The sequence below is a fragment of the Podarcis gaigeae genome (genome assembly GCF_964106915.1).
Source record: "Podarcis gaigeae genome assembly, chromosome: 8".
Taxonomy (NCBI): Eukaryota; Metazoa; Chordata; class Lepidosauria; order Squamata; family Lacertidae; genus Podarcis; species Podarcis gaigeae.
Window position 1 is genome coordinate 83,569,256 of NC_139684.1, and position 9,497 is coordinate 83,578,752.

At 54.6% G+C, this 9,497-nt stretch overlaps 1 protein-coding gene across 1 annotated transcript; it reads right to left on the minus strand.

Moving 5' to 3' along the window:
- Nucleotides 1-301: 301 nt before the first annotated feature.
- Nucleotides 302-8,269, minus strand: DMWD (DM1 locus, WD repeat containing). The gene is made up of 4 exons (XM_083753888.1): nucleotides 7,806-8,269; nucleotides 6,302-6,484; nucleotides 4,186-5,439; nucleotides 302-569 (listed from the first exon to the last, which is right to left on the minus strand). Exons 1-4 carry the CDS (start codon nucleotides 8,265-8,267, stop codon nucleotides 522-524), a joined length of 1,947 nt encoding a protein of 648 aa, XP_083610014.1. The 5' UTR covers nucleotides 8,268-8,269; the 3' UTR covers nucleotides 302-521.
- Between the last annotated feature and the right edge of the window lie 1,228 nt (nucleotides 8,270-9,497).

Below are 9,497 nucleotides of genomic sequence, written 5' to 3' on the forward strand. Positions count from 1 at the left end.
CCTCCCCCTGTGCAAAAGGGATTCCTTCCGCTTTTTCCGAGGAGATGGGTGAGGGCGGGTGAAGATCGCAGACGGGGTCCTATCCAGTCCAGAGCAGCAGGGCAGCTGGAAGGCAGTGAGGAATCCCTGCCTGGGAGACGAGGGGCAAGGGGGCAAGGTGGGGTGGAGGCAGCTCAGTTCACCCTTGTGCAAAATCTGCCCCGGCAGCAGCCTGTGCTAAGATCTTAGCTTTAAATATGGTTCATATTAATACTTTTTTTTTTCTTTAAATAGCTGAGAAGAAGTGCAAAGGGTCCTGTGCTACATAGGTCTCAATATATTAACTCTGTTAGTCTCTCTCTCTCTTTTTCCATACAGTTAAGTGTCACAGGCGAAGGAGGAAGGGGATAACCTGTACATACTCAGAAGCTGCTGGAGAGGCGGAGAGCTTCGCCATCTTGGCCAAGGGGCCTCGGCAGGGCAAAAAGTCACAGACACCTGTGAGGAGGAGGTCAGCCAAAGGATGGGGGGGCGCCGTCTGGTTATACCACCGTGCCGCTGGGAGAGCCGCCGTTCTGGGAGTTCAGGGTCTGAAAAGGAAACAGGGTGGGGGAGAGAAGAGTTTTAAGCGCTGAGAAGAAAAAGAGCAGGTCAGGAAGGGCTGCTGGGCTCCTTCTCCCTGAGATGCAACTTTTCTATGTGCAGGGCGGTTTGGAACTTTTATGTATACGGTTTATATACACTGCTTAGTAAAAAGAAAGTGGTTTATTTAAAATAACGTGGGATTAAAACTAAAGCCATCTAATACATGCCTTCTAAAAGGTAAATAAGGTAAAGGTAAAGGGACTCCTGACCATTAGGTCCAGTCGTGGCCGACTCTGGGGTTGCGGCGCTCATCTCGCTTTACTGGCCGAAGGAGCCGGTGTACAGCTTCCAGGTCATGTGGCCAACATGACTAAGCCGCTTCTGGAGAACCAGAGCAGCACACGGAAACGCCATTTACCTTCCCGCCGGAGCAGTACCTATTTATCTACTTGCACTTTGACGTGCTTTTGAACTGCTAGGTTGGCAGGAGCAGGGACCGAGCAACGGGAGCTCACCCTGTCGCAGGGATTCGAACCGCTGACCTTCTGATCGGCAAGTCCTAGGCTCTGTGGTTAATATATATATATATATTATATTATATAATATATATATTATATTACATTGCAGGTTTTGGTGTCCTCGGGTGTCTTCCCGTGTAAAAGTTGGGGTGTCTAGGCGACGTTTCGACGAGGTCTCACTCGTCATCTTCAGGCTGGTGCTTTCGGCTTCTTGTTACTGGAACAGAGCGGGATCTCAATGTTTGGAACAAAAGAAGAAAAGGCACACTAGCCTGGGGAACTTCCTCTCTGCCCAGAACATTGGAGGCTAGACACCACACCCCCTCTACAGTATTTATAGGGAACTCAAACATTGAGATCCCGCTCTGTTCCAGTAACAAGAAGCCGAAAGCACCAGCCTGAAGATGACGAGTGAGACCTCGTCGAAACGTCGCCTAGACACCCCAACTTTTACACGGGAAGACACCCGAGGACACCAAAACCTGCATTCCTGTACCCGTGAAAATCTACGAAAGCAAATATATTACATTATATATATTACATTATATATTATATAAAGGTAAATAAATATATATATTTAACTAATTATTATAGAAAAAATGAGCGAACAAAAGGAAAAGAAGGTTTAAGAATTGAGTATCAGAGCTCCTGAAAGCTTGGGTAAGAATGTATGTCTTTAAGACAGGGACCATCCAAATACTCCCACATGCAGCATGGCCAGGGATCAGGGATGATGGGAGTTGTAGTCCAACAACATCTGCAGGGCTGCAGGTTCCCCACACCTGCTTCCAGAGGAGTTTAAATCAGGTTTCTGTCCCTGCCTCTCAGGCCACCTGGGGAGGGTGTTTCAAAGGGCCACCACTGACAGAGCCCACCTCTGCATTGCCCCCCAAGAAGCAAGCCAGGCCTCCTCAGACGCTCTTAAGCTTTGCTGCTGCCTTATGCCTGAACTGGTCCTTTGTTTCCCAGCTGGAGAAAACAGGCATTGAGCTTGGCTGTCTGCCTGTCTACCCACTCAGAATTAAAGTCAGGAGGGAAAGAAAGAGAGACAGGCAAGCAGGCAGGTATCATCAGCTGCCCTGAAGGCCCAGCGCTGGGTTTTCTCCAACTAGACTGGAGCAAACGGTACTGGAAAATGGTAGCATCTGTTGGGAGAGTGGGGGTGAGGAGTTGTGCAGTAGGCCGGAAACACTGAGAGAATTGCTACAGGAAGCTGTTTAATGGCCGACTGGGATTTGCTCCCCAGTGAAATCAGGGGAGAAGAGACCCTCTCACTTGCCCTCCCGGATCTTGGCCTCTTTACTCCACCAAAGCTGTTTCACAGCAGTTTTGCTCCCCTTTTCATGTGCTGCAGTGCTTAAAAGAGTGTCTGGCCAGGACCCAAATCCCCACTCAGACAGGGACTTCACACTGGGTGACCCTGGGAGCTGGCCGCTATCTCTTAAGCCCAGCCCACCTTGCAGGGGTGCTGTGAGGACAAAAACGAGGCAGGGTGGGGAAGAGAGCCACATACGCCACCTTCCGCTCCCTGGAGGAAAAGGTGGAATATAAAAGTAATAAGACAAAAAATGAGACCACCTCGTCTCTCTCGATGGCGTTCTGAGAGCACGCAATGCAGCTCCCGTCGTTGCTTGTTCTCCTGGGCCTCCACTAAGCTGATCTTCTGTATTTGTGCCTGGGCTTCAACAAGGAATGAAGCATTCGGCTGGTTTGGTGAATAGATTTTGCTTCATCACTGATGGAAGCATTTCACCACTGCAGTGTTTGGGGCCAGGGCTGGGCAGGGCTCCCCCCAGCCACTCTCTCTCCTCCTAGCCTGTGGTTTGGCTTAACGGCCTGCGCCATCGGAGGCGCCACACCGCACAAGCAGCAACGCCCTGCTCCCGTTCTGGACTTGCGGCTCTGGGGATAAACAAAGGTGGATTCGTGGGATACTGCCTGGGTTGCTGGACTCAGGGACTTCCTTCACAACTGATGTGAAAGGAAGGATGAAGGAACCAAGAGGAAACGGGCGCAGGGAAGAACAACACTGGGATGAAGAGTCCTGCGAGCTCGCGAGATGGTCTAACATGCAGCCAGTCCCCTGCAGCCTTCCGGAATCCAAGTAACTGAAGCTCTGGGGTTTGAGAAGGAGGCATGAGAGCTCTGACAGGGTCCTAGAGCCCTCCCTCCTGCTCCCCAAAGCCTAGTTCAGCGGTTCTCAACCTGTGGGTCCCCAGATGTTGTTGGACTACAACTCCCATCATCCCGGAGCTCTGGCCTTGATAGCTATGAGTGATGGGAGTTGTAGTTCAACATCATCTGGGGACCCACAGGTTGAGAAACGCTGGCCTAGTTGGTGCTTTTCCAGCTTTGGGAAGGAAGTTGGAGGGCTCTAGGACCCTGCCACAGCCTCGTCTCTCTTTCCCAAAGCCCAGGGCCATGCTTAGCAAGTGCTGGGAAGGCAGCACGAAGGCTGTGGGTCCCGTCTCTCCCCACCCCCAAATTTTGGCCTCTCCGCCGCAGGCGACAAGGCAGTGAGCAGCCCACAGGTTCCATGTTGAAGTACTCCTGTGGCCCACTTGGTGTGAAACGTTGGCCTGCCCTGCTCTAGATCTGTCCCACTCGCTGTTACCTCCTCCTGGTTGGTGACCTGCAGTTCTGCAGGGTCTCAGGCCAGAGCCTTTCCCAGCAGATGCTGCCAGGACTGAACCAACGTTAAATAAGTTGGAGTCCTTGTTATTAAATATACCAAGAAAAAAGCACACCACGAACTCTGGGCCAATATAAATTTCAATAGTGGGAGTGGTCAATCTGACTACGCACTAACATGAACTTATCTCTACTCATAAACTTTTATCTCTAAACACTGTAACGAATTATTGTGTTACACATATCCGAGTTTTGAGTTTGTAATGCATACTTTGGAATGGATTAGTTTTTGTTATAATTGACTCTTGATTTGCGAGGAGGGACCACTCCCACTATTGAAATTTATCTTGGCCAGAGTTCTGGGTGTGCTTTTTGTCTTTGCCAGGACTGAACCAGATCAGAAGCGGCCACTTCCTAGGGCAACCCAAGCTTTGAAGCCCTCCTGCCAGCGTCAAGGGGCTGCCCCACTCACCGCCTTCCCTGGCCTGGCCCACGTGCAGATGAGGCCCTCCTGGCAGGCGGTGATGATGCAGTCCTCCAGGAACAGCAGCACCGTCAGCCGCTCATGGGCAATCTTCTTGCAGACGAGGGGCTCCAGGAGGGGCACTTCGTTGATGCGGGGGCACAGCGCCGTGCCCAGGACCTTGGCCGTGTCCAGCTTGCTCCGGGGCACCACGTTGAGCTTGTCGTTGCTCTTGCTGATGTTGCCCAGGCTGTGGTAGCGCTTGTGCTCCTTCTCTGCGTTCTTGTCCTTCCGCTCCTGCAAGGTGAGCGTGGCGAACTTCCCGATGCTGAAGGGCACTGCGCCATCCGCCACGTGGCTCTTGGCAGCGCTGGTGACGGCTGGGTGTGGCAGGCTGTTGGAGCGGGACAGCGAGCGGGGAAGGGCCCCCCCGCCGGCCTCGGCCGCCAGGTTGCTCCCGCCGCTCCCGGAGGGGGGGATGCCGGCGCTGAAGGTGTTGGTGAGCGTTCGGGCCCGGGAAAGCGGGTGGTGGGGGTACAGGACGTCCTCCGTCAGGTCCCAAAGGCAGAACTGGGTGTCCTGGCCGGCAGACCCAAACCGGTAAGTCACCGTCGGGGTGCTTTTGGTGCTGTGCTTAGAGAGATGGGACAGCGTGCTGCTGGTCCGCACCCTGCAGAAATTGGCAGAGTCCTGGATGTCCTCGTCGCTGCCGCTGAACTCGCCGCTCTCGTCGTCCTCCGTGCTGGTGGTGAAGGGGTCAAAGGCCACCGCGTTGACCCACGACTTGTGGCCGTGGCCCCTGGCGATGACCCGGCCCTCAGCAAAGGACCAGACCGTCACCAGGTCATCCTCGCCGCCCGTCACGATGTAGCGCCCGTCGGGGCTCCAGCAGACGCACAGCAGCCCCCCAAAATAGCTCTTCATCATCCCCTGCAGGAGCATGGAATCGAAGTGGAAGACGCGGAGGCAGCCGTCTTGGCTGACACAGGCCAGGTAGCGGCCGTCGGGCGAGAAGGCAAACTCGTTCAGCGCTCCTTCGCCCACCGCCCACTTCAGCAGCGGGTTGCGGGCGCTCTTGCTCTTGCAGGCGTAGACCGTGAAGCCCTCGCCCTGCTTGAGGAGGGTGTACTGGGGCGAGGCTGAGCCGCAGGGGTGCTCAACGTTGTACAGGTACAGGTGGCCGCTGGCGTGGGAAGCCAGGAAGAGGCTCTCCGTCTCGGGGATCCACTTCACAAAGGTGACCTTTGTCTTGTCAATCAGCCTCTGTCGGGTGGGAGGCAAGGAGAAAGGTGAGTTGAGAGGGCCCATGGAGCTCCCCCAGCCATTCAGTGCAGCCCTCCCTGCTTGAACTTGCTGGGAACAGGCCCACAAATGTGCACCACACTCTCACTATAAAATATTTAACAGGAATGAGTCTCTTAACTGCCCTTAGTGATCTCTAGGCAGAGATCATCAGCGCAGGCCAGGGAGAGTCAACAAGAGGTTATGAAGAGCTACCTTGCAACCCCCAGCATTAAACAGCACTTTCAGAAGTAGCCTTGGGCCAAACACCTGTGCCAACTTTGGCTTGAAGTACAGTGGTACCTCTGGTTACGTACTTAATTCATTCCAAAGGTCTGTTCTTAACCTGAAGCACCACTTTAGCTAATGGGGCCTCCCGCTGCCATCGCGCCACTGCCGCGCGATTTCTGTTCTCATCCTGAAGCAAAGTTCTTACCCCGAGGTACAATTTCTGGGTTAGCGGAGTCTGTAACCTGAAGCGTATGTAACCTGAAGCGTATGTAACCTGAGGTACCACTGTACTTCTTTTTCCAAGGCGTCATTTCTTGGGCTCTATGGCTATGAACTGGCAACATTTCCCAGCTGCCTTTCTGAAAAATCTCTCAGGGCAACTTAAGAACACAATTGACAAGCAGGCACATTAAACCACACTTTGATTGTTTAAGCCAACTAAAACCTGTAGGCCTACGCGTTATAAGCAATTAACAGCAGCAATTAAGGGAAGAGTGACATTTAAACAGAGGCCCTAACCCAAGCCCATTGACCTGGGAGGAATGAAATAAGAGACTCCAATTGATCTGTATCGACTCTGAGTCGCTGCTTCTGCAGAACACTCTGGACTCACCTCTTCGTTGAAGAGCTTACTAGTATCCTTCTTGATGAGATCCAGGTACTGCACTTGCCCAGCCGAGAAGCCAACCAGCAGCGAGATGCTTTCGGAAGCAGCTGTGAACTGGTTGAAGTCGTGGCAGGTGGGCTGCGTCCCCTTATAGATCCGCTTGTCAATGGGCTTCTTCAGGTCGATAGACTGGAAAGCCAACAAAAACAGAATGGGTGGGAAGTTAGACTGCAGGAATCAAGCACTGGAAGGGAATCTGACATGGAAGCAAGAGATGGAAAAGACACCTGCCGACACTTCCTTCACTTTGCACACTTTGCATAAGAGAAACAGAGGGAGTGCCTACAGCAGCTGTGCGTGGAGCACAGCAATGGCCTTGGAGCACACAGAGCCCTCTCTGGAGACACATTTCTTGGCCTTTCAGCACCCATTTCGTATCTGCTACCTGCATCAACTTTGCAAGCAAGAAGAAGCGAGTTTGGATTTGATATCCTGCTTTATCACTACCCAAAGGAGTCTCAAAGCGGCTAACATTCTCCTTTCCCTTCCTCCCCCACAACAAACACTCTGTGAGGTGAGTGGGGCTGAGAGGCTTCAGAGAAGTGTGACTGGCCCAAGGTCACCCAGCAGCTGCATGTGGAGGAGCGGGGAATCGAACCCGGTTCCCCGATTACGAGACTACCGCTCTTAACCACTACACCACACTGGCAAGGCTATGAAAGTCACTCGCTTCACACCGACCTAAAAGCTGCTGGTGGGAAAGAGCCTTTATTAAGCTCTCCTGCCTGGTTACGCTGAAGCGATTCTCAGTTGCCACAGGAGACCACAGCTCCAAGTTAATCAACAGCATCCTTTTGTCATTTTGCATTTCTGCTTTCCCTGGCCATCCGGACCGGCAAATACCTCTGCAAGCAACCGATTCTCCCTCTTGCGAAGAATTAAATCCACGCTCCTCCGGCTTCTGAGATAACCCACCGACCAGCCCGGTTCCTTACCAACCCCATGCCATTTCTGAGCCCTGTTTTCCTGCCACCGTAGCCTCCTCTTCCACATCACCCCAATGCCTTCCCACCTGCTTCTGCCCATCTCCCGGCAACCTGGCTGCTCCTTCCCTCCCTGCATCCTCAGCTGCCCTTTCAGCATCCTCCTCCTTGCACGCCCTTCCTCAGCTTGACTACAAAACACACGCACAGAACACCCCGATACTGGGACAGCTCTGCCGGTTAGAGGCTCTCAATCCCAGGGCTGTGAGTTCGAGTCCCAAAAGATCCTTGCATGGCAGGTGGTTGGACTAGAAGACCCTCATGGTAGCTACAACAACTCTCAAATTCTCTCCATCTTTTTTGGTCCTACCCCCCCCCCCACCAACCACACCCTAAACCTCCCTCTTCTGCATACCTGCGCAGCCCCACTTCTTCCCGCTCCTCACCTGGACCAGCCCCACCCCACCCATCGCCCCCCTCCCTCTGACCTCCCCCCACCCCACCCCCCAAGCTCGGCGGGCGCTCACCCGGCGTCCCCGCCCCGGCGCGCCCCCGGAGCCCGAGTAGAAGTACAGCTCTCGGCCCAGGTTGAAGCAGACGCGGCTGCGCTCGGCGGCCAGGCCCCCCGGGTCCCCCTCCCCGCAGGGGTCGCCGCCGCCGCCGCCGCCCCCTGCGCCCCCCGAGGCCGGGCTGAGGCGCACCAGCGAGAGGCGCACGGGGGGCAGCGAGGGGGCGGGCGGCGCGGGGGCTCCGACGGGGACCCCGGAGGGCGGCGGGGGCGGCTGCGGCGGGGCGGCGTTGGCCGAGGCGGGGGCGGCGGGCGGGGCGGGCCTGGCGCGGGGCTCCGGGGCCCCCAGCAGCCGGTAGGAGCCCTCTCGGGTGCGGAACTGGCTCTTGATCTCGTGCGGCGGCTGCGGCGGGGACGGGCCTCCGTCGGGGACCGGCGCCGCCGCCGCGGCTGGGGCCGGGGGAGCCAGCGCCGCCGCCATCTTCCCGCCGGGCCGCGGCCGCCGCCTCCTCCTCCTCCTGCCTGCCTGCCTGCCGGAAGTCGCGACCCGCGGCTCACCTCGCCGCGCCCGGAAGCTGCGCCGCGGCGCCTTGGCAACGCCGGAGGGGGGGGTTGCCGGGCGACGGGGGAGCCCCGCCTCTCTGGAACGACGGCCGCCTTGAGCGGGGCGGGGCTTGGGGGAGAGGGCGAGGCCCTTAGCAACCGAGGGAGGATGCGGGCCTTAGCAACGGGGCCTGCCTCGGGAGTGGAGGATGGAGGGCAGGGGGCCTTCGGAAGCGGGAAACCTCAGGGTGGCAACACAAGGGCCTTCCCTGCAGTGGCTCCCTGTCTGTGCAATGCTCTCCCCAGGGAGGTTCACCTGCCGCCTTCCATTACAGCTTTACCTCGGGTTACATACGCTTCAGGTTACATATGCTTCAGGTTACAGACTGCACTAACTCAGAAGTAACCTCGGGTTAAGAACTTTGCTTCAGGATGAGAACAGAAATTGTGCTCCGGTGGTGCAGCGGTAGCAGGAAGCCCCGTTACCTGAAGTGGTGCTTCAGGTTAAGAACGAACATCCGGAACAAATTAAGTACTTAACCCGAGGTACCACTGTATACACGTTTAGGCACCAAGCAAAAACATTCCTTTTTTAAACAGGCGTTTGATCTGATTTACATACAATGCCCTTTAAAAATGTGGTTTTTTAGAGTGGGGTGGGGTTATTGGGATGTTTCTTTTATTTTGATTATATAATTTGTGGTTTTGTGTTTTGTGAACCGCCCTGAGACCTCCGGGTATAGGGCAGTATATAAATTCAATTTAAAAAAATCCTTCCAGTAGCACCTTAGAGACCAACTAAGTTTGTTACTGGTAGGAGACAAATTTAGTTGGTCTCTAAGGTGCTACTGGAAGGATTTTTTTAATTTTGTTTCAACTACAGCAGACCAACACGGCTACCTACCTGTCAATAAAAAAATGTTTGACAGCACCAGGCTTTTCTAAGCCATCTCCTTCCACCTCCTCCTCCTCCTCCTCCTCCTCTCAGCCCCACCCAAAAAACCAACCAGATTTATTACCTCTAAGGCACATGAAGCTCAAGGCAATTTACATATAGCATCAGCTGTGTTTACCCAACTAACAGATTATCTCTTTTTTATAATTAAGAAATACGCCACCCCACTTTACACCAGCAGGATAAAAAAAAAAAATCCAGTACAGACAGAAA

Excerpts from the sequence above, each read along its gene's own strand:
- DMWD (XM_083753888.1), bottom strand. The coding sequence starts at position 8,267 with ATGGCGGCGGCGCTGGCTCCCCCGGCCCCAGCCGCGGCGGCGGCGCCG. Across the intron at positions 6,485-7,805 it reads CGCCGGGGCGGGGACGCCGG|TCTATCGACCTGAAGAAGCC; the intron begins GTGAGCGCCCGC and ends TTGGCTTTCCAG. Across the intron at positions 5,440-6,301 it reads GTAAGCTCTTCAACGAAGAG|AGGCTGATTGACAAGACAAA; the intron begins GTGAGTCCAGAG and ends CCCACCCGACAG.